This window comes from Aythya fuligula, chromosome 9 (genome assembly GCF_009819795.1).
Source record: "Aythya fuligula isolate bAytFul2 chromosome 9, bAytFul2.pri, whole genome shotgun sequence".
NCBI classification, from domain to species: Eukaryota; Metazoa; Chordata; class Aves; order Anseriformes; family Anatidae; genus Aythya; species Aythya fuligula.
Genome location: NC_045567.1, coordinates 17,023,888 through 17,047,344, shown reverse-complemented (window position 1 = coordinate 17,047,344; position 23,457 = coordinate 17,023,888). Strand labels below are relative to the sequence as shown.

The 23,457-nt window shown below is 38.2% G+C and overlaps 2 protein-coding genes across 2 annotated transcripts in view; both read left to right on the top strand.

The window, feature by feature from the left end:
* Nucleotides 1-3,917: 3,917 nt before the first annotated feature.
* Nucleotides 3,918-13,040, top strand: LOC116492755 (cytochrome P450 2J2-like). The gene is made up of 9 exons (XM_032193717.1): nucleotides 3,918-4,082; nucleotides 5,148-5,310; nucleotides 6,310-6,459; nucleotides 6,913-7,073; nucleotides 7,790-7,966; nucleotides 8,770-8,911; nucleotides 10,079-10,266; nucleotides 11,451-11,592; nucleotides 12,634-13,040. Exons 1-9 carry the CDS (start codon nucleotides 3,918-3,920, stop codon nucleotides 12,810-12,812), a joined length of 1,467 nt encoding a protein of 488 aa, XP_032049608.1. The 3' UTR covers nucleotides 12,813-13,040.
* Nucleotides 13,041-16,079: 3,039 nt separating this feature from the next.
* The window catches only part of LOC116492513 (cytochrome P450 2J6-like), a 9,542-nt gene continuing 2,164 nt past the window's right edge, over nucleotides 16,080-23,457 (top strand). The window contains exons 1-7 of the mRNA XM_032193283.1: nucleotides 16,080-16,134; nucleotides 16,967-17,100; nucleotides 18,687-18,849; nucleotides 19,208-19,357; nucleotides 20,272-20,432; nucleotides 22,469-22,645; nucleotides 23,224-23,365. Of these exons, the coding sequence (XP_032049174.1) occupies nucleotides 16,080-16,134; nucleotides 16,967-17,100; nucleotides 18,687-18,849; nucleotides 19,208-19,357; nucleotides 20,272-20,432; nucleotides 22,469-22,645; nucleotides 23,224-23,365 (982 nt within the window). The remainder of the gene's footprint in view (nucleotides 16,135-16,966; nucleotides 17,101-18,686; nucleotides 18,850-19,207; nucleotides 19,358-20,271; nucleotides 20,433-22,468; nucleotides 22,646-23,223; nucleotides 23,366-23,457) is intronic.

Here is a 23,457-nt window from a genome sequence, read left to right as displayed (position 1 = left end):
TTGAATACGCAGAGAGCAAATTCCTAGTGATCTGGAAGGGATAAAAATTGAAAGAGAAGGTGATGAGTTATCTATTGATTTTTGGATGTCACAAGAACTTTTTCAGAAGTTTTGGAAGAACTCTGGAGCAGTATAGGGTAGCTTTAGATGGTACACTCAAAGCTGTTAATTTCTTAGACAGACCTCTCTTGTAAAATAGACAGGAAATACTGTCAGTCAGTCAGGCTGTCATGTTCTTGGTCGTGTTTCTCATGAAACTGCTGTGGGTACATAGATGCTTTCTCCTGGAGCTGACTTTAAGTCCTATCCTTGAAAAACTCAAGAAGGTGAGGGTTACTGCAGCTCATGACATTACCCACATAATGAAGTTTTTGTGAAATTATTACCTTTATGATAAACTGTCATAACTGGCTAAGAGAAGCTTTATGCTGAGTACTGTAGACCTGAGAATCAATTTTCCTGTGTGATGTTTCATCTGAATCTACTCTTAACTTGCTACTGCAAGTAGTAGTACTTCAAGTGTATTGGTCACCTTCTTGCTTTGGGAGACTGAAGCAGGAAAACATGCACAGCTGTCAAACATTTTAATTTAGTTTACCTAATTACTCAGCAAAAAGATAATACTTAATGTATAGTTGCTGAATCTACAATAACAAAATGTGGCAAGTGGCAAATGCAAAAGGAGTATTCTTTCCCATACTCTGGATGAGGGCAGTTTACTGGAATTTAAGTAACATCTGAGGTTAGTAATATCCTTAATACGGAGATCAGTATTGTCACAATTTTTTTTAAAGAATGATGTTGTACTTTTAAAATGTTTTTGGAAAACCTGAGAAGAAGAACTGTCATGATACTGGTTGCTTGTCTCAGTTCTTGATTGAACTGAAGACTGACAATGGAAATGTATCATGAAGAAGTAATTCAGTTTTCCAGTTTCTCTCTGTTTGGGATTTTAGGAAGAAGCTGGCAGTGCTGAATTTGTCCATGAATCCTTCAGTTTAAAAACAAAAAATAAATAAATAATCAGCTGTCACACCTAGACAGAAACACAGGAAGAGGAAAATAATACCCTCCATCTGCAAGTGTGGATGTATGAAATGCCCAGCTGTTATTCAATAAAACTATCATGGACTGAACTACAGGGCCAAAGTATGCAAAGTCATAGCTGTGTTTACAGAAATGGAAACCTGATCAGAACTGAGAAGTTATTAGATAAGAAGCTGTGAGTGATTTCAGACAAGATGTGTATTTTAAAATTCTTCCAGATGTAGCGATGAGCCATTGTCAAATACCCACCAGACATGCATGATGACTGTATGTAATACACATCTGAATATTTTTAACAAAGCTGTTGATTGTATACCCCTTTGCATTGTAAATCTTGTATTAAGGTTGCCTGTGATGCCTGATGAGCAGCAGTTCAAGATGAAAGCAAAAAGGCAGCGTGTGTCTTAGTTGCAGTGCTGCTTGCAAACCAGGAAGGGATTATCAGCCTTATTTAGTAATCAAAGAGGAGATGGTATACCAGAATATAGCCTTCGTCCTGTAAGTAAAATGGTTTTATGGCCTTTCAGTCCATCATAATGAAATGTGAACGCCCTTATTTAAATAAGGTTTGTGTCAGGCAATAGTGATTTGTACTTGCAAGTTAGTGATATACTACATGCCCTCAACCATGCATTCACTCAGAAAGGGAGTGAGACAGAAATATATCACAAAAATGTTTAAGACAGATGTAATAAATCAATGGAAATCGAGTTCCTCATTTTTTTTCAGAGTGGCCTTGTAAAGTACTAGTGGAATTCTGATGACAAGTGGGGCTCTGTTCATGTTTCTTTTCTAATTCTGCATCTGGGACCAGACCCATCTTGCATAATCAGAAGCATCTGGCATATAAACTTCAGAGCTGATCAAGACAGTCTGAACAAGGTATGTGTTCATGTTCCCAGACAATTCATTTGTGAATGAGTAACACCAGTGTAAACATTAGGATTTTAGGATGTATGAGAAATCTGGTGTGGATCAGGATGAAATGACACAGATGATGGTAATTCTTTTTAAAAATGTACTTTATCATGATATGAATTATTCCAAGAAGCAAGACGTTTCAAGATGCCCTACTATACAAGCGTAGGGTTCATCCTTCTTGGTGTGTGTGTTTGTAAATCTAAAGAAGTGAGATGCCTGCCAATTTCCTTTGCTCCATCATTTGAATGGAGCAGATGTACAATGCCTGTGAAGAGGTAGGAAGCTCCAATTGGTGAGATTTGTTTGAAGACTATTCGGAGAATAGTTTGAAGACTATGACAGAGCTTGCTGTGTGTAGAAGGACCTAAGCAAGGTCCTCAACCAGCAAGCATGCTGGAAATTCTCCTCTAGACTTGTCTGGGGAAGAACAGAGGACTTAATTTATAAAAGTAGCAATTTCATAAGTTACACATTTCAGAAATGTGTGTTGGCTACAGCATGCTTTTGTTAAAATGAACTGGTGTTGAAGATGTATTTTCTGATCTTTATCTCGTTAGTTCCGTTTTTTTTTACATCTTGTATTGTGCATTCTTGTGTTAAGATTTCCTGTTAATTTTCTGAATTCCATTCTTTAGTTGCAAATAGGTATAAAACTTATCCAAGGTCAAGTCTACTTGTAGTGATGTTTTTGGTCAAGAATGCAACACTTACAATCCAATGATTGTCACTACAAAACTAATGGAGAAAGTGAACTGTAGATGAAAACAGCAAGATAAGATCCTGGAGAGTGTGGAAACTGTGGAAAGCCTGTGAGAGTACTTTGTCCTGTTTGGATTAGCTTTAAAACACTTGTACGAATTGCACTATTTACTGAGATATTTTCTGTTTTTCTTTCTCTTATAGCTTGAGGGAGATGTAATGAAGTTAGAGATAACATGCTTCTTGTAAGTTAATCGTGTGTGCACTGGCAATGTTACAGAATGCTGCTGATGCATTTCAGTTTATTTTACGGAGGCTGTTACAGAGAAAAACGTACTTTGCCTACAGTTGCTGTTATGGAGATAGCCAGTATTATTATCATCATTTCAGAATGCCAAACCTGATGACTGTGGCTTTGCATAGTTTTGGAGTTCTTGTAGACTTAGTACATGTGTGGTTTGTGTTTTGCCTACAAATATTTTTTTTTCCTAACAGGAAAGCCTCCTTGGATGTGGGAATAAGCTGCTGGCACCTGAGTGCCACAGCTGGGATGACCTGTTAGGGATCTGTTGGAGAAGCACCTTTTATATAACAGCAGGAGTGGGACGGAGTTGAGCAGTTGTGGAAACAGCTGAAAACAAGCATTCCACTTAGGTACTCTGGACTATTTCACCCCATTTTTCCTAAAGCTTGGTCCACTAATCTTGATAACTCCTTTATCATCCACTGTCATTCTGTATGCATGAGTATAATGTCCTTTTGAGCAATGGATTGTCCCTCTCTCCTGCCTCCATCCACATTTTGCTGCTTTTGTTGGTGTTGAAGAGATGTGTGTGCCTAGACTTTGGGTAAATGCCCTGGAGAATGCTACCTGGTCAGTTCTCCTGTCTTTGGCAGGACATAGCTGACCTTCAGGTGACATATTCCATCAAACTGATTGCTCAAAGGGATGTTTCTGAATGTAAGATGCAAGTCTAAATTAAGCGTCTGCCTTCTAGCTTTTATTGGATCTTGAAGTGATGACAGGTATTAACATATTGCAGCATAGTGATGTATTAAATACATGCAAGGATGGGAACAGTCCTCATTTTCTAGAATAGGGAAGTGTGGTAGGGAAGAAGGGAGGAGAAAAATTCAGAAAGCTTAAAAGCGAGGAGGTTGTCTTTGGGAAGAGTTAAGTAGAACAATATAGAATCAGTTCAACAGATTCGTAACAGCTTTCTCAGTGATAGTCTCATTTAAAGTGTGAAATGATAAGTGTAATACTACTATCCCTGATTTTGTTTCTTTTGGGTGTGCAGTTCCTGAAATTGCAATGGAAAAGTCGTGGATTTCCTCCTGGACCAATCCCACTTCCCATTGTTGGAGGTGTCTGGCGGATAAATTTTAGAGCTGATCATAGGAGCCTGAAAAAGGTATGTATTTTTGAGGATGTGAACAAAGGAGCAAAAAGTGTAAAAAATAGGGATGGTTGTTGGTAGGCTAATATGGTACTAGAGAAAACTTCATTGTGAGGGAAGGTGGGTCATGGAAGTTAAATTAAATGCCTAAATAAGTTAAGTAAAATCTGCAGATTCCTTGCAAATAAACTGATGGTGTAAATGATGGTGAAACGAATGAAATCATGGAAAGAATTAGGTCCATGCTGAGCATATTAATTGAGGGTCTTTCAGTGTTCAGCCTCCTCCACTGAGACAAAACTTTACAAAATAATCCAATGTGCTGATAAATTTTTTTTCAAGACCCAACCTTGCTAAATGAGACTGGCACATGAGGGGGTATTTGGCTGCAAGGGGAGAATATAGGCTTTAGGGAAAAGGAACTTAAAAGACATTGATGCCAAACATTTCTAATGGGAGGACAGAGCTATACTGTTTCTTTGTGTGGAGGTGGGGACTTTGTCCTCACTGAATATCCACAGGGTTGCCTGAGACCAGTCCCTATTGCTGGCCAAGCAGAGGTGGGATCCCTGTTCATGCTCCTCAGCTTCACTGTACTTTTATATGAGATGGGAGATGGTCTATTGAATCTTGAAATTTGTAGTACTAGGAGAAGTGACAACGGGAATGTGTAATTTTAACAGGTTGTAGTTTTTGGTTGAGGAAATGAAACGTGGAGTTGAAAAATGTAACTGTGAATGGGCAGGTGAACTTCTCTTGTGAAACTGAATATGATCTGTAAGCACTCAGTTGTGGCATTTTCCTAAATGTTATTATTTGCAAAGACAACCCAAGTTAAGCTTTAAAAAGGGCATAGAGCATCTGTTCTTTTTATCATTCACATTACTATGAATAGTGGGGTCACAGAGAGTGCACAGAACTTTACTCCCAAGTTCAGAAAATAAAAAGGCAAAATAGTTTTGTTTTGCAATGGGAGTGTTTATCACAGTAATGTCATGTTGGAAGAGAGGAGCCCATCATGTGTGTCCTTTGGTTGATGTTTCTCCAATGAGTATTTTTTGTCATTGGTCAAACCTACAGCTAGCAAAAATGTATGGCAACATCTGCACCCTGTGGCTGGGTCACAAACCTATGGTGGTGCTTTATGGATTCAAAGCTGTGAAGGATGGTCTCACCGTCAACTCAGAGGATGTTTCTGGGCGACTACAGACCTATATGTTCAACAAATTTTCACGTGGAAGAGGTAAGATGTTTGTGTCTGTGAAAGAACTTTGTCTACTGACAAGTCCTTAGTTCCCAGTTCACCCATTTGGTCTGCTCCAGGTGGTTGATATAAAGCAAGCCTGTGGTATCCCTCAAAATGGTCTCCAAAATAGTCTGCAAAGTGCTGCTGTCACACATATTCGAGAATCTCACCAGAGCAGCAGCATTTGTAATAGCTAGGTCTTTTATTTATCCATTAGTAGTGTTGTCCAAGCTTGTGCCCTGATTTGAAATAGTCCATGTGAGGCTCACTTGGAGCTTGAAGCCTCCTCTGTAAGCTGAGGCTGAAGTAATCCTTTATGCTCCTGGTTGTTTGTTTATGGCAAAGGCCACTGTAGGGAAAACACGTACAGAGCTGTTGAACAATGTGTAACCTTTTGGGATGTCCCAAAGTACAGGAAGGACACTGGAGCTTTAAACATATTAGCGAGACTGTAGGTGCAACAATCCTTGTTCAAAGCTTCTTACTGTGCTATCATTTACACCAGCCACTGCTGAATTTTGGTGGATGGAGAATATATAGAGTTCTGCATTCGAAACAGAAATGCTCAATGGTTCTTGCCCTGGCTTCATTTCCCAGGAAGGACATGGGTCATGATGAGAGCTGAATGTGTGCTCAAGCAGCCTGGTAAAATCAGGATCCATCCCCCAAAAGCCAGAGACTAAGTGAAGCACAGACAACGTGCTCAAAACCAGTTACCAACTCTAGACATTAAGGAAGTGTGGTGTTTTTTAAATATAGTAAGGAGATTTGATGGTCTCAAGAGGGTTTGCATAAGATTAAGAAGCACAAGCATAGGAACCCCCTGGACCTCTCCAATGAGCTCCTTAGAAAGGTCTGTTGGCTCTGAGTAGCTTGGTGAGAGACCCTATCGTATTTTCAGGTGGTAGAAACCTGAACACAGTGAACAATTCTTAGCATGTATGTTATTTACTGTTATATGACTATTAACATAAAATTAATTCTTAATGACTGAAGGTATCCTGGTCTCAAATGGTCTCATCTGGAAACATCAGAGACGTTTTGGAATTGCAACGCTCCGGAAACTTGGAATGGGGAATAAAGGAATGGAACGTGGGATACAAACCGAGGCCTATCACTTGGTCAAGTTCTTCAAGGACAAAAATGGTATGCCACTGACAAGGTGCCCTGGGAACTGCTTCCTGATTTTGATGTAGAGTCATGCAGGCTACCTACTGAGGTTAAAGACAAACTATTTTTGTTTCAGAAAAGACTGGGGTTAGAGTACAGCCAAGACTATTTAGAGCGTAATATAATTTAAGTGCAATCAAAACTTTTTGTACCATCAGAGCTCAGCGGTGTGTATTTTGGTATTAGCACCACGATTTAAAAAAAAAAGAAAAAGCAAAACAAACAAAACAGATAAGGGTGGTAGTTAAAGACTTGATGCCTTCCTGTCCTCATTTTTGAATGAGGTTTATCTGTTGTTAAATTTGCCAGTGAATTTTGAGGCTTTCAGTATAACAGTCTAAATAGCATAAGTGCTATTTATTATAAAATCTTGCTTTTGAAGTAGCAAAGGAGAGTGTTTTGGTGACAAATGTTTATCTCTGTTTGCAGGAGAAGCTGTTGACCCTTCATTCCCCATTGTTCATGCTGTCTCTAATGTGATCTGTGCTGTGGTCTTTGGACATCGTTTCTCCATGCAGGATGAAACTTTCCGCCAGCTGATTGAAGCATACAATTGTGTAGTGGCTTTTGGGAACAGCTACACTTACTATGTGAGAAAATGACACATTTAATAAGCAAATTATTCAAATTATTCAATTATTGAACATTATATTTATTGCATTACCATGCAACGTTAATTATAGTATTATATATTATCATAGTATACTATTTAATCACAAAAAATGCTGATTTAAAAATACTGATCATGAATGTGAACTGGGCCTGGAGTTCTTTGGGTTTGACATTACTAAACTAGTACAAATAATTACTGTTAGAATTTCCCAGGAGAGGCGGTGTGCTTGGGATGCTAAACTCTTTTGCAATGGAAAGACCAGTATTATTGAGGTGAAAAGTGATACTTTTTTACTGGAGTAAAAGATTATGGTTTTGCATTGTCTGTATCCCCATGTGTCAGTTTATGTAATTATATATAATATTAATTAGCATTAAATTTTTTACTGTTAACACATACAGAATAGACTTACCTGTGAAACTGGATTCCTCTGTTGGTGAATTAACAGGGCAAATACTAGTGAGGTTATGCAGTAAGGATAAGAAAGAACACAGAGTAGAAATTGCATCATCTTTAATTTGTGTTTTTAATGCCTGTTTGTGTTCTCATCATGACATTTCTCTTTGCTGCAGTACTTTTCCTAGAAAAACTAATTCAGTAATTCAGTATTTACAATGTCTGCATTGTATCTCTATAATGGCTTTAGTCATGCCATGTGACTTACAGTATTTGTGTTGAATGCTTGCTCCACAGATATATGAAATTTTCCAGTGGTCTTTAGCGTGCCTTCCGGGACCTCTACAAAAAGTAGAATCTCGCTGTAATTTTGTTCGTTCTTTCGTAAGGCAGGAAATCAAAAAACACAGGGAAAAAGGCACCATAGATGAACCAGAAGATTTCATTGACTTTTATCTGGATCAGATAGAGAAAGTGAGTAATTTGTGCTGTAATTGACAAAAATGATATCATAGCAGATTTCATGCACATTTCACATAGCTGTCTATACATAGCAACATTGTTACAGAGCACTACAAATTCAGTTTAAAAAACATGCTGTCAAATTCAAATATGATTTTTAAATAGTCAGTTTAATTGCTTGTTTTAGAAGGATAAAATAATTACTTTTTTTTAAATTATTATTATACTCTGGAGTCCTTAGACAAGAGTAGACAATGGTTGATTTTAAAGATGTAAATATTTAGATGGCTCTTTAATTCTGATTCTTTGTGTCTTTTCAGTGTTTAGCTTTATTCTCTTTATGCCTTGTACTAAACTTTTGTGTGCTTAGTAGGACTGTATGATTATTGAAACAATCTAAAAGAAAAATGATGGCAGTCTCTGCCTTGAAAAATAGCGTAAATCATTAAATCATAACACATGAGAGATAACTGAAATCAGCAAATGTGCAGGGAGTGGCAAGGGTGGGATAAAACTACTTCTGAAATGTTGTTTTTCTGATGTGGATGTTAGCAGTAAGGCAACAAGGAGCTCTAAATGTAATAGGGCCTTGGAATCCTGACACTTTCTATAGCACCTGCAATGAAAAGTATGTATGAATTTACTTGAGAAAATATCTGCGTAAATCTTTTTATTATTTGGGTACCTGTATTTTCTCCATCTTCTGGAAATACTCTATTTACTTACACTGATCACTGCATGTCACAGTGGGCAGATACATTGTTAGACAGATGTACCTTCTGCACTCTTACTTAATTTCTCATTGACACCTGTAGGCTAAAAATGTCCCAGATTCTACTTACAATGAAGAAAACATGGTGCAGTCTGTTTTTGACCTCTTCCTGGGCGGCTCTGAGACCACTGCTACCACTCTGCGCTGGGCTCTGCTCTATATGGTGGCTTATCCTGACATCCAAGGTGAGTTATAGACATAAACACGGAGATATTTCAAGTAGAACAATTCTGTTCCACATCCCTTTTCTTTTTTCTTTTTATTTTTTGATATCATATTTCCAGCTCTGTTTTTAAGAAGCCAATAAAGTAGAACATTTCCAGACAGAGAAATAATGTAAAATTTATTAATTAAATTTAAATTTAAAATTAATTAAAATTTAAAGTAATTTCAGGGTTGTTCAGCTTCTGATGTATTTTGTCTTCTGTGTATTTTGTCATGATTTTTGACAGACTGTTTTAGTACTGTAAGAATGTAATAGGAAATAGTCTGATTGAGAAGACTCAAAGTGAGTTAGGAAAAAAGTGATTCTTTCCTTGTATATGAAATGTCAAACATACATTGTTTGTGTTATTAACTGAGACATCAGTTGATTTCTGCATAAGTATATTCATCATAACTTATGGAACGTTAAATAGAGAAGAACAGAGAAGACAGAAAGATGCCTGACAAATTCTACACAAGGGCAAAGTTGCTCATTAGTTTCAAAAATGTTTAAATGATTTGTACACACATGTAGCTTTCAAATTCTATAAAAAAAAAAAAGAAAAAAAAAAAAGAAAAAAAAGAAAAAATCCCTCTTGGATTACTAGCCTTGTTTTTAAGCTTGAAATTTGATCCTGAACTTTCTCAGACTGTGTAAGATATGGTACTTACTGAAGCATAGGTAAGAGCCGAAAAGGATTAACTATTGGTCATGGTTAGGTAATATTACCCTGTCCCAATTCTCAGCATTACTTCTGTGTATCAGTTTGATACAATGGCTTCCTTACAACGTGTTGCTAAGTGTGCTGTGAGTCTGTATTCAGCTAGAGTAAAAACAGTAGCTTGATTAATTGTATTAATCTATTAGTAAGAAACTTTTGTTTTATTTACACTTTGCTCTCTTTCTTTTAATTATGAAGCTCAATAAATCTTTTGGGCTTGTGGAAAGATGATCTGAACACAGAGCCTATAAACTAAGAAATACCAAATTTTAATCAAACAGTAAAATTGTATGAATGTATGTACAGTTGTATAAATGTATTTACATTTTAGGATATGGTGAGTATAATTTATTTACATATTATTTTTTTCTATCACTGCTCATCGTGGTGTTCTATGTAAAAAGGACTTTTTCTTTTTCTCTGTAGAAAAAGTCCAGAAAGAGCTGGATGTCGTTTTCGGTTCTTCTCATCAAATCTGCTATGAGGATCGGAAGAAACTGCCTTATACAAATGCTGTGGTTCATGAGATCATTCGCTTTAGTAGCATTATTTTAATCACAATTCCTAGAGAAGTAGTGAAAGATACAACTGTGTTGGGGTATCACCTTCCAAAGGTACCCTATCTATTCCAATATGACCTTTGTCCATAAGTTGAATTCCTCATAGTTGTGTTTTCCCTCATCCACTTTTCCTTATGGTTTAGTGGTTGTTGGTGACAGTACTGACAGTGCTTTTCCCCTCCCGTGCCCTCTGACCTGTGCCTTTTTCTCATGAACAGTGAGTGAAAACCCTTACCAAAAGCATAATTTCACAGCAATTAAACCTGTGAGGGTGCTGCAGTCTTACTTTCCAAGAGTTTGTGCTTTTAAAGTACTTTATAAGCATTTGAGTTCTTATACTCTCAGAAGATCTTAGAGAGGACTTATCAGAAATGCACAGTGTTGTCAGCATATTGATAATGACAGGTTATTGTCTGCGATGTGGACAGATGGGAGGTTGAATTTTTTTTTCCACTTGTGATGCCTGAGACAATACCAAGCATGAACTCAATTTAATTCACTTAGGACTTCTCTTCCATATTATTACATCTCTGGCATCATATTTAAAATATAATGAAGATGTTTCCCTGCAGCTCCTGAACTGCCGTCTGACATCAAACAAAAATCCACTGGTAGTTTCCTTGATTTATGCAGCTTTTCCAAACTTAATCTCAATGCCAAACCTCCCCAAAGCCACACATGGAGACACCTTCCTGCACAGCACTGCTCCATGGTGTTTGCCATGCACACCTTCCTTCCCGCCACCTTGAGAAAGATAATTTGAAATATACTGTTTCATTTGCAGGGTGCTTAGTTTTCCATTTGTAAACCTGCTAAAGCTTGTCAAAAGTGGGAAAATCATTTTACTAAATTTAGGATAAGCTAAAGAACTTTACACCCCTCGTTGTGTTGCAGTTGCTAACAGAATGGAAAAAAGGACATGAAGGGAGTAAAGTAGAGAAATACCTAAAACTGAGCTACTGAGGTTTATTATCTATTTTTTGAAGAGAAAAATGAATAAACAAACCAGAAAAAAAACAAAACAAAACAACAAAACCACTCACACAAACACAGACAATGAAATCAGTTTGAGATTAAACATTTTTGTTTCCAATAAAATAATCTTTCAATTCTTCTACCTCTTCATGTGACTAGCAGAGCAGTGCCCTGAGTTATAGCTGGAATTGGTTTGTGTCCTTTTCTTCATGATGTTTGAGCAATTGAGTGGCAGAACTGAGCCAACAGCATCTTCTTTGCAGGGTACTGTGGTTATGGCAAATATAGATTCAACTCTTTTTGACCCTGAATACTGGGAGACCCCTCACCAGTTCAACCCTGGTCATTTCTTGGACAAGGATGGAAATTTTGTGACCCGAGAGGCCTTCTTAGCCTTCTCAGCAGGTAGGTGTGCTGATAACTGAACCTGTTTGTGTGGGTTAGACTGTGAACATGAAGCTGTATTATTTTTCTTGTGGCAAAGACTAAAGGGAGTGGAATCCCATAATAGGAGTACATGGTTTTCTCAGGCCCAAAAATTGTTTGATTGGAAAATAACTCATTTGGTAATTTTATAAACTCTTGACCTTGGATTTTTGTGAAATTGCAGAGAAAGTAAAAGGAGTAAAGACCTAGAATTGCCAATAATTTTGGGATTAAAGTCCTTACACTGTTCTTTGCCACCCTCTGCATCTGCCAGATTATGCTATTATAGTGGTGGTTCCATGGCAGCATGCTCTGCTGGAGTTGATTTACTGTGTATAAATAATTCAGTATTTGTTGATACAGGAATTTGAACCTGTATCAAATGCATCCCAGATGGGTATGCCTTTCCCAGAGAGCTTCTGGAGATGCTCTTTTACTAAGCGTGTGTGTTTATAGAAGAGTAAACAATCAGTTGATTAAACAACAAATAAAACAAAAGCTATTAAGGATTATGCCAGGATTATGAATAATCTGGTTGTCAGAGCTCTCACCTGGGATGTGAAAGTGTCAGCCTCATGGTTCCTGGCCTACACTGGGCGGAAGAGGAATTTGAACATCCCAGGCCTAACCGCTGCACCTTAGATCCTGTCACCACCTCTCTTACTCAAACTTAACACAAAGTTAATTGATAAATAGGGAAAAGCTTTTGATTCATATGATTAATTTGGAATCAAGAGACTGAAACAGAGTTTGTAGCAGCAGGGAGTTAGTGATTATTTAGTGAAGTGTGAAACTAGGGAGAAGCATCTCTGGTACCTTTTTCTGTAGTCTGGGTAGATCCTGCTTATGGTCAACTGCAGACACCTCAATTGTTCAGTCAGTTTGAGAGAAAAATGTCAAATTCAGCAAATCCTTGTTTCCTGATGAGAATGAGTGATGCTTTTTTGAAAAGCTGGGAAGCAAATGCAAGCTACAGATTTGTCTAGGTACTTGACTGCTCTTTCCCTTCTCCCTCTGCAGGACACCGTGTATGCCTGGGAGAGGTGCTGGCGAAGATGGAGCTCTTCATCATCTTCTGCAGCTTGCTGCAGATATTCAAGTTCACTCTACCAGAAGGAGTTAAGGAAGTCAACATGGACATTATCTTCGGGAGCACAATGAAACCCCATCCATATAAGCTCTGTGCCAATCTTCGCTAGGTTGCAGAGTATGACAGGTTTGAGGAAGAGGCACTGACACAGGCTTGCTAGTTCACCTTTTATGTTCTTCATTTCTAGCCCAGATTCATTGTCAGTCTGCTCCTGTTGTGTCACATGTCTAAGAAGCTGGTTGTGAAACATATTATGTTTTTCTTTTTTCTCTGTGTCTGGAAAACCTTTGTATGCTTTTCTTGTGTATTAGAAATTAAATAAACACACAGAAAATGATTACAGTGTCTGATCTTACTTTAGAGTCTACTTTAGGGGCTCAGTTGGAATCCTACTAGAGGGAGAAGGAACATTAAAGCCAGGATTTAGGGGTGCTTCCCATTGACCCCATATATTCTCAATTCTAGAGTGGGGTATGGAGATGCACTTCCCAGAGGTGGTGGCTCTGGGCATTGAATGAACCCCTATGGTGGGTGCATGGGGGAAAGAATTGTTGTGCTGGGACCTCTGAACTACCCGTGCGCCAGCTGGTTTGTCTATTTAGCACAGCTGCATGGAGGTGATAGCTTGCAAAGTAGTAGAGCTACATCAGTGCAACCCTTCATTTCACTGTGAGGCTTGGGACATAAGCTGCCAGTGAAGGCACCCCCCTCATATTCCCTCCTGAAGAATTGCAGAGGGGAGCCCCAATCCTGGTGAAACAAAGGTGGCAAAAATGGTAAATGACAAGTGGGCTGGCCTGAAGATGCTTGTTTTGCATTTATTATTGTGGTGCATTTGAGAGGCAGTCTTAAAGAGGGAGTCCTCTCACCCAGTGGAGGCAGCTTGTAGTGGTGATGGTGAAAAGAAGTCTAGGTTGGCCACATCTCTTTATTGATGCCTGAAAAGACAGTTACAGGGAATGCCTGGAGTCCTGAGAAGCAAAGCTTGGCACCTACAAAGGGAGGGGCAGGGCAAAAATTACATTGATTTTCTTGAGAGCTGTGTGAGGGCTTTCTGTGGGTATGGAGGCTTTGTGTAGTGTGCCTCGTGGCACACAGACTTCAGCAGCTGAGCTAACGGAGACTGTTAGCAGAGCTGCTGGGCAAAGCTCTTACCAGTTTCCTTCCCTGAGGAGGTTTTAGAATTATTATTGCAATTATACTCCATGGATGCTTCATTTATCCAGCATGACAATTTTCTTTCTTTAATGTAATGTTGGTTAAACAGTTCTATTCACATCTGTGAAGGAGCTCAGTATCAGGAGGCTTACTGCTCTTTTCTCAGGCTTCTGGCTAGGGGCTCTTGGGACTGCTGTGGATCTGAAGTTTGCTCTTGCTGCCACTAGTCAGGACTTGGGAGAAGAGATGCGTGAGCTCATGTGGTTCTTCTGCTCTCTAATTCATCTCTAGCTCTGATACATCTGTGTGATGCTGCATGTGCTGTGTGGGCATAGATTTTTGGGGGTGTGGAGGGTGGGTTGTGCACTAACGTGGAGCTCAGATTCAGTTTTCCTACCATATAAAGATGGTGTTGCAGTAGTGGGTATAACGAGGCATCTGGTTGCTACCAGAGTCTCAGTCATCTCTGTGAATGTATCTGTGAATACAGCATGTGCACGTACTGGAGACTGAATAAGAGGTGAAGTTCAGGAACAGGCACACAGGATCCATATTGCTTTAAACATTTTCACTTGCAGATTCTTAAAAGAACCTACAAACATTCCAAACGTGGAGATAGAAGTCCTTTTTACAAAGGTTATATCTATATCAAGTATATCTCTATATATGTTTTTGAATAGTGTTTATGAATCTGCATTTCTTAGTCATCTTTCACCACACCTTAGAAGTTGTCGTGGACCTAGTGGGGTCAGGAGAACACAGCTGCTGGTCTGGATCATGTTCTTCCTGCTGCTGGTAGCTAGATATTGGAATTTAATTTCCAAAATGAGAAAGTAAGAGGTAGGCAAAAGGGAATGTGCTAAATAAAGGAAGAAACTAGCTAGCACTGGAGCAGTTTTCACTCAAAAGTAATATGGTCCATTTGACTTTGTTGTTTTAAATAGACCTACAAATCTTGAACTATTGGAAACTTCTGCTCCATAGTTGTAGTGGGACAAAATTCAGTAAGAAATACGTTGTGCTTGTGTCTTTGACAGCCACAGCATATTGTATCAGGCAATTTCGTTCCTAATTTCTATCCCAAGTGCTACTGGCCCTCATTGTTCATCGTTACCATACCCAGTATTTTTCTACATAAATATTCAGACTTGTGATTTGCATACTGGTGTCCGTGTAGTTAATACTACTCCTAATTGCAAAGCAGCCTGGTCTTTCAACTGATTGTAATGCTGAAAAAAATGGTTAAGAAGAAGAGAAAATACATCTGAAATTTAACAACATGCAAGAATGTGAAAAGAAATCAATGCAAGAAAAATAATAAATCAGTAGAAAGGGGAGAGGATAATGTTTAATTGGAGTCACCTGGCAATGAAGGATGTTGCAAGGGTCCTGGTTCTGCCTTTCATGTCCCAAGAGTTAGCAATGCAGTGGACATCACATGAGTTTTTTTCCAAGCCCAGTCTGGCTCTGTCTGGTAAGGTTTAAAATTCCTTATTAATTATGGGATTGAGAAGTCTTAGTGTATGTGTGCATACACACCCATGACTATAACATCTGTTCTTATTTCAGAAGCAGATCAATGCTGCAGTCAAACCTCTGCTACTTCTGTCCTGTCCAGCCTGAGGAACTCCTTTACCTGTTCTGTTAGAGTCTTTCTGCCAGCATGATGGTACTGCATCTCCAAAAAGCATAAACTAGCAAATTTCTGTCAGCGTGATCCTGTCCACAGAAGGGATTTCAGCAGTGCAGAAATATCAGCATGGAGACAAATATTTTTCACACTTCAAGACAATAGAGCTAAGTCAGCAAAATTTAAGCATGTGTTTGACCTGTGCAAATCAGTGGCCAAACACTTCATTGTGCTAGGAGTTGCTACATATAAGCAATCTTATCTTTATTAAAGTGCAATGTGATAAGTAGTGAATAGCTTTCATAAACATCTAATCTGAGTATTTCAAAAAGGCTTATAGTTACCTTTAAGCTGGTCAACAAAGGGATTTAATTTTTCATGTACAGTCTACTGACCCACCCTTGTATTTTCAATAATACCATGATCTTTAATAAAGATTAGCTTGGGATTTAAACTTTGCTTATATTTTTACTATATTACTATGATATTAATTTACCATTTTGAATGTCTTGATCTTGTTTGTTTATGAAGCCAAATTCTTCCAAGGGGAAGTCACGTTTGACTAATGTGAGGAACCTCTGCAGCAAAATGATCAGCCTGACGGATGAGGAGAGAGCAGTGGATATCATCTTCGTGGACCTCAGTAAGGCCTTTGACACTGTCCCACATAAGGTTTTCATAGACAAGCTGTTGAAATATGGGTTGGGTGGGCAGGCAGTGGGGTGGATTGAAAGAGGGTAGCGGTCAGTGGTGCAATGTCTAGTTAGAGGTCGTAACTAGCAGAGTGCCCTGGGGGTCAGCACTGGTTCTGGGCCTGTTTGATGTCTTCATTGATGATCTGGATGATAGGCCAGTGTACCCTCAGCAAGCTTGCCAACCACACAAAATTGAGGGGAGTGGTGGGTACATAAGAGAGTTGCACTGCTGTCTAGAGGGACCTTGACAGGCTGGAGAATTTCACCTCTCTGGAAGACTAGAAGCTGGGACTCTATAGCCTAGAGAAGAGAAGGCTTAGAGGCATCTCATCAACCTCTCCCTGGGTGTGTAGCTAGTCCTTAGAAAATTCTGTTGGCTTTCCAAACTCTTTTTGCAAGAATCCCCTTATGAAACCAGTACTGTGGGGAGGGATTTTTGTCACAGCAACTGTCTTGGCATAAGGAAGCATATAATTAAACTGCATTTGGTTTTCCTTGAAGGACTAACACTTGCCAGATTTGTAGCTGTAATGTAATGGAGCAATGTCTTATATACTTAAAAATAAGAACACTTCATTCTCTGGGATCAGAAAGTAAAGTGATAAAGAGGGAAGGACTAGGAGAGACATAAGCCTAAACATCTTTTTCTTCATAGGGAGGTACCAGCAAAACAAGATAAAAATGGATCTCTCGCTATATAGCAGGTTTCCAGAGACAAGGTAGCCTTGGAAATCGGAAGTGAAATGTTAACAGTAAGTGTGGGGCTTGTATTTTTTGCAGCATCTCTGCTGTTTGTAGAGTTTCTGAGACTGCAATGGAAGCGAAGACAACTTCCTCCTGGACCAACTCCATACCCTCTCTTTGGAAATCTGCTGCAAATGAAGTTCCGAATTCATCATGACATCCTTAAAAAAGTACGTATTTTGGGGCAATTAAGTAATAGACTCATAGGCTGACTGAAGAATGAATGCATGTCTTTGTTAACGTAGTTGTCTTTTGAGTTTTAGGGAGGGATTTATTCTGTATTGTGTAGACATGAAAATCTACGGAGATGAGTTAAATATGGTTGTTCGGAAATTTTTGGCTTACTATGAACCATGTCATTAAAACCTTAAGTGTACGTGAGTGAAACAATACTAATATTCCTGCCTTACAAACTGGAAAAGCATTGTAAGGAACAGACTTGCATTTTCGGGAGGTTTTCATATGTCTGTTTTGGCTCTTGTTGCACTGACAATTTCTAAATACTCCATGAAATAGCTATTGAGTGCTTATGTGTTTTCAGTGTAGAAAGGATTTTTTAAACGCTTATTCAACATTTTTTTTCATAAGATCTGAGATTAAAATTTTTGCTTATATACAATTTAGATTTTCCGAAGAAACTTCAGTCTGCTGAACCTGATTGAGCTTTTAAATAGCTGAACTAATTCATTATGTGCCTACACTCAAAATGAGCTCTTTTCTAAGTCTAGTTGTAATGCAGAGCACTTCGAGAATTTTTATCCTACTGTTTTATATTCCTAGTATATATATTAAATATTTAATGCTTATATTTAACACTTATGTATGAGTAATAGCACCTCAATTTCATTGTTTGTTTTTAAGCTTCCTTTTCTCTGTTTCTTCTCCATCCTGCTAGTTCTCCTAAGTTGCATATTTCAAGGCAAAGTAGTGTGACTCCTCAATGTAAAATTATAGTCCTTAGATAAATATAATAGAAAATTATAGACCTTAGAAAAATTCAACCTTAGATAAATACCAAATCTGCAAGCACATGCATATAAATCCTTGCACAACATGCATAACTGTTCCCTCTTGTTTGCACACAGGCAGCAAAATGTTGCCCTCCTCTAGTCCTGCAGTAGACTTCTTGGAATATTTTGACAGCTCCTCACTCCTTCCAGCCTATTCCACCTCCCAGACATCCTACTTTGACCTAAACACTGTTGCCTTTCCCTCAGCCTTGTATTCTCTTACTATTCCAGCTCCCAGTTCTTCAGCCAGGGAAAGGGCTCTCCTGCCTACCTCTGATAGTGATGGCTGTGTGCACTGTGCTGGAGACACAGGGCTGTCCCATCTGAGCTAGAAAGGAGAAGGTGATTCCTGCTTTCCCTACCTCCTCAGCTGCTCTTGCTGCACTTAATACACAAGGGGGAACAGTAGATGGTTCTCCTAAAACTCATTATCTACTGTTGTCATCTTACAATCATGAAGGAATTCATCTGCAATGAGTTTGAGTTGTAAGACATGCCAGTGTTTGATGTTATTTATTGCAATATTGTCTGTTTGACATTTTAGGAACATTCTGATCTTTAGTAAATGAAAGTTTACACAGAAACCTGGCTGCAAGCTGTATTAGATGTAAGAATTAATTTGATGTTGTCTTCTCAAGGTCCAGTGCCCTTGGGGAATCTGTCAAGGGTGAAGAACTGTTTCACCTTCTTTGATTTAAATGTGATGGTTCTTATCCATGTTGTTCTGATACTGCTTTGTTCTACAGATGAGCAAACTTCATGGTAATATCTTCACTTTATGGCTTGCAAATGTACCTGTGATTGTCCTGCAAGGGTACCAGGCAGTGAAGGAGGGTATGACTGCCCATGCTGAAGAGGTTGCTGGAAGGCCACAAAACTTAGCCTTTGAAATAATGACTCATGGAAGGGGTAAACTATTATTTTCACAGCTTCTTCTAAGGTATTCTAACCCTGGTTTTGGAAACTGATTTAGAGTCTCAGAGTGCTTAATTTATGGTGGAAAAAAGGTCAATATTTTCTCAAAGTTTTATGAAACATTGTTTTTTGGGTTCTGTTGGAACAACAGTGGCAGAATACAGCTATAGTAATATTTTCTATATAGGTAGTAGATTGTAGACTAGAAGAAAAGAGGAAAAGAGAAAAGAAAGAGGCATGCTTCAGGACTGCTGATAAAAATTAACTTGACAGAGAAGCTTCTTTGAAACATTAACTGTATGTATGTATTAAATCATACAGCATTAGCAACATTAATTCATTATGATTCCAGGTGTTATGTTCTCTAACGGTCATCTTTGGAAGCAACAGAGGCGTTTTGGACTTGTAACAATGAGGAAAATGGGAGTAGGGAAAAAAGACCAGGAGTGTCAAATACAAGAGGAAGCCTGTCACCTGGTGGAATATTTGCGGGGAACAAATGGTATGTGCCTGTGCTCAGCATTTGGGTCAGTATGGGCGGTAGTGATTTTGCTGAAGAATGGATAATTGGTAGCTTTTGAAATTATTTATTTGGTTACAAAAGTGTATTAGATTTGTACATGCAGAGCTGTGTCTCAAAGTTCTGAATCTTATGATCTGTGGGAAGCATTTCCTTGAAGTGTTACCTGTGAAACCACTCCACAGGATGAATTTAGAACTGAGACTCCATGGTTCCTGTCTGTAAGTGTTGGTATTTCTCAGGGTAACAGCAAACAGTAACAAAACAGATCTCACAGCACCCTATATCCCTCTACAGAAAAGAAAACAAGGCATGAAGTATTCAAAGCTTTGGCCAAGGCTGCAGAATCCCATGGCTCTGCTCTGGCAACTGCAGTGGAACAAGCACGCTCACCTCACATGGCTTGGGGTAACTTCCTCAGTAAGAGAGGAAGTTTGTTTAAATTGTGCTGCTGAAAAACAGGGAGCATCTGTAGGTTTGCTCAAGTATTCCATTATTCACGTACAAAGGTTGTGAGCAGAGAATAAAGGATGTTTCTCCTTTTGATTCAGTTGCTTATTCATATGCTGTCTTGGCTGACCTTTTTTGTACCAATTATTGCCAAATGTGAGATCTGCTGATGCCACGGTTCTCTGCAACCTGGGTGTTTTTATTATTACCACTACAAATCCCATTCTCACCAGCAGTCTTGCCTTTTTTTGGTAATCAACAAAAAACTTTGGGTGTCTGAAGTTACTTTTTACTCACATCTTTTGCTGATAAATTGCAATTTTCCATCCACTAATCTAACTAACATCAGAAGAGTTTGATAAAATGTTATTTCATCATCTCTCTATTCAGTGCAAAAAGCTGGAACAATAAGTGTTATAGGTGAATACTTTTCACTGTGTTGACAGGAAAACCTCTGGACCCCAGTATGCCCATTATTAATGCTGTCTCAAATGTGATTTGTTCTCTGATTTTGGGACATCGCTTCTCTCTAGAAGATGAAAACTTTCGCCGCATGATTGAAATTATTGATGATATATCAGCATTTATGAACAGCATCTGGTTTTATGTGAGGAATTTTTTTTTTCTTTGGTAATTTTATACAGCTAGACAATGAAAGGCAACTTGCTGGTTACTTTTATAACAAAAATGAATACTGATGCACCTGGAGTCACTGGAGTATGCATCAGAACAGTGCTTCTAGATGACTAGTTTAAAACTGATTTCAGTTTCTTATACCTTATCATAGCATCAAAATTTCTCAGTTCTGGTGGACTGGGATGGAAATTCATAGGCTCATTACATGACTGAGAGAAGTGCGAAGGTCTTTCTTGTAAAAGCACTACCTGTACAGCTCTAGTGTTTGAAACACAGCAGCAAAATATAAGCAAAAATACCTGAAAAGCTCTGAAATAAGCTTATCTTAAATTCTGACAAAGTGGCTTTCTTCATCATCTGAAATCACATGACTGTCAACTAATATCAAGAGTAACATAGGTCTTGGCTACTTCCTTTGCTCCAAGCTAACCATGTAGAAGCTTAAGCAAAGCAACTGTTTTGCACAAGGGTAGCAAAGGTACCATGTAATTGCTTAATGGTAGCTTCTTCTATAACTTTTGGCAAGACAGCAGCTCCTAACCTAACATCTGATTCTTTGGAGAGAAAATTTGCGATCATGCTTCTGTGTGAAGTTGTGACTGCAGCTGCAAAAACAGTGGAACAGATTGTTTCAAACCAGGGCAGTTTTATCATTAACCATTAACAAACGGGACCCATGGCGCTGTATATAGTTAAGTAGTCATGTTACCAATGTGCAAGGCACCTACTCCTGCAGAACTTGCTGGAACTCAACAGGCTTTACATCTTACATGATTTTTCACCATCTCTTGCTAACTGAAAATTGCTGTAACTGAGGTCTAAGAGAACTTGAGGATTAATTTGATACTTTAGGTTAAAAAAAATAATCAAAATACTTTTTCTCCCAGAAGATGTGGGTGTAATGATTCCTAAGATATCTTCTAAGAAGGGTAAACACAGGATCAGCTACTTCCAAACTGCTTTCAGGAGATATTTGTATAAGCTGTTCTTAAAGCTGTTAATAGTGTCCACAGCTAACCAAAACATTCTAGCCCAGTATTGCATTCTGTCCTGCCCTCCACAGTGCTTTCATAGTGTTGTACAATCCTTTAATAATCACCTGTACTAATCTATTTTCCTAGTAAGCAGAGAGGTTTTTTTTTTAAGCAAAATTGTGCAGTAGGATGAGGAAGAAATGAAAGCCAGGAATATGAGCAGGCTTGTGGGAAGGCATAGGTTTGTAATACAGCTGCCATTTAAAAAGGTGAGCCCGATTTATGACCTAACATGTAGCTTAAGCAGGGTAATTCTGCCATGTAAACCGGAATGGCATGATGCAATCTGTAAAAGGAGAAAAAAAAAAGAAAGGGAAATAAAGTAGAGGAGTGAAATTAATACAAAAGTCATTTTCCTCTCTTCTGCTGATATGTTGTTTTATAATGGTTTAAGTGAAAGAAGTGAATAAACAGCAGGGAATCCATGTGGCTCTGTATGTTTTGCTCTGTAAAGTTGTTTTGCATATCACATATGTGATGTGTTTGACTAACCGCACTTTTTTTCTGGGAAAAAATGTGTCTGAGTAAAATCCCCACGCATTCAGTATCCTACAGTAAGATATTAAAACCACTAAACAACTGGGTTTGAATATTTCTGTTTTCAGTTTAGCAGATGTGTCAAGGAAATTAGATTTTTATTTACTTATTTTTTTAATCAGAGAGAAATGATACGTATGTTAGGCTGAGAACAAGGATATTTTTAAAGAGTTTTTTGCTGTTGTAGTTCAGAGGAACCTCATCTATTCTTTGTATACCACAATGGAAAATCTATAGCATAAAACTAAGGGAAATTCTGCTCCAGGGAAAAATAAGAAAGTCTTTAATGGATCACTGGACAGGAATTAGCTTTTCAGTGTAATGGTGAAGACACAGTCATTAGTCTTTCATCCACTTCTTCCACTACTCACAAGTCTACATTAGTATTCAAATTTCGTTTGCTGAATACCACATATCTAAAATCTCTCTTTCACAGGTACATGATCGGATTCCCTGGTTTGCAGACCGTTTTCTAACATCATGTAAGAAGACTTTTTCTGGTATAAATTTTATAAGAACTGTTTTCAGAGAGGAAATTGAAAGCTACAAAGAAAAAGGAAAAGCAGATGAAAGTCAAAATTTTATTGGTTATTATTTGGATCAGATAGCTAAAGTGAGTATCTCTGTTCTCCTTTTAGGCTCCACTAACAACTAGTGATTTTAAGCGCTCCTTTGATTATAATGGTGTCTAGTATCAATTAGGGAAATATACAATTTCCCTCTAGAAAAGCTTATAGGTGGATGAATTAAAAAACAAACAAACATAAAAACAACCAACAACTGAAACTGTGAGATGGCAGGAGGAGGATGAAGTAATAACGTGAGTAGTTTTGTGGGTAGATTATCTATAGCCACAATAATAGCAGATCATCGTATGATTAAGATACAACTAGGAATAACAATCATGATAGGATTTGTATCAAGATTAGAAAGCATATGTAATTACATAAATTTGTCATGGCTGAAGAACCAAATGTGCATGTGGATAGAATAAATTTACAAATGAACTGGAGAATATTAGAAAATGTATTTGTATTATTGAAGAAGTTTTCTTTTCTAGCCCCTTATTTATTTATTTATTTATTTATTTATTTCTCATTTTTAATAGTATCAATAAATATTCCTGTGATGCAGAGTGCTTTGCTTCTCTTTTGTGTGCCTTAACTTGATCTTTGCAATTCATATTTGCAGACTGAAGGAGATGCTGATGCTACATACAACAAGGAAAACTTGATCCAGTCTGTTTTTGACCTCTTTCTGGCTGGTACAGAAACTACAGCTACCACTTTATGTTGGGCATTGCTCTATATGGTGGTTTATCCTGATGTTCAAGGTAAGCACACACAAACAGTTCTGCAACTTTTTAGGAATTATAGGAGTTCAAATAGTAGCATATGAATCAGGTGACTGCATGTGTCTGTTTTG

Bases quoted from the DNA above. Each gene is read 5' to 3' on its own strand.
- LOC116492755 (XM_032193717.1), top strand. From the start codon at position 3,918: ATGATAAGTGTAATACTACTATCCCTGATTTTGTTTCTTTTGGGTGTG. The intron at 5,311-6,309 runs GTAAGATGTTTG...TAATGACTGAAG, and splicing joins CAAATTTTCACGTGGAAGAG to GTATCCTGGTCTCAAATGGT. The intron at 8,912-10,078 runs GTGAGTTATAGA...TTTTCTCTGTAG, and splicing joins GGCTTATCCTGACATCCAAG to AAAAAGTCCAGAAAGAGCTG.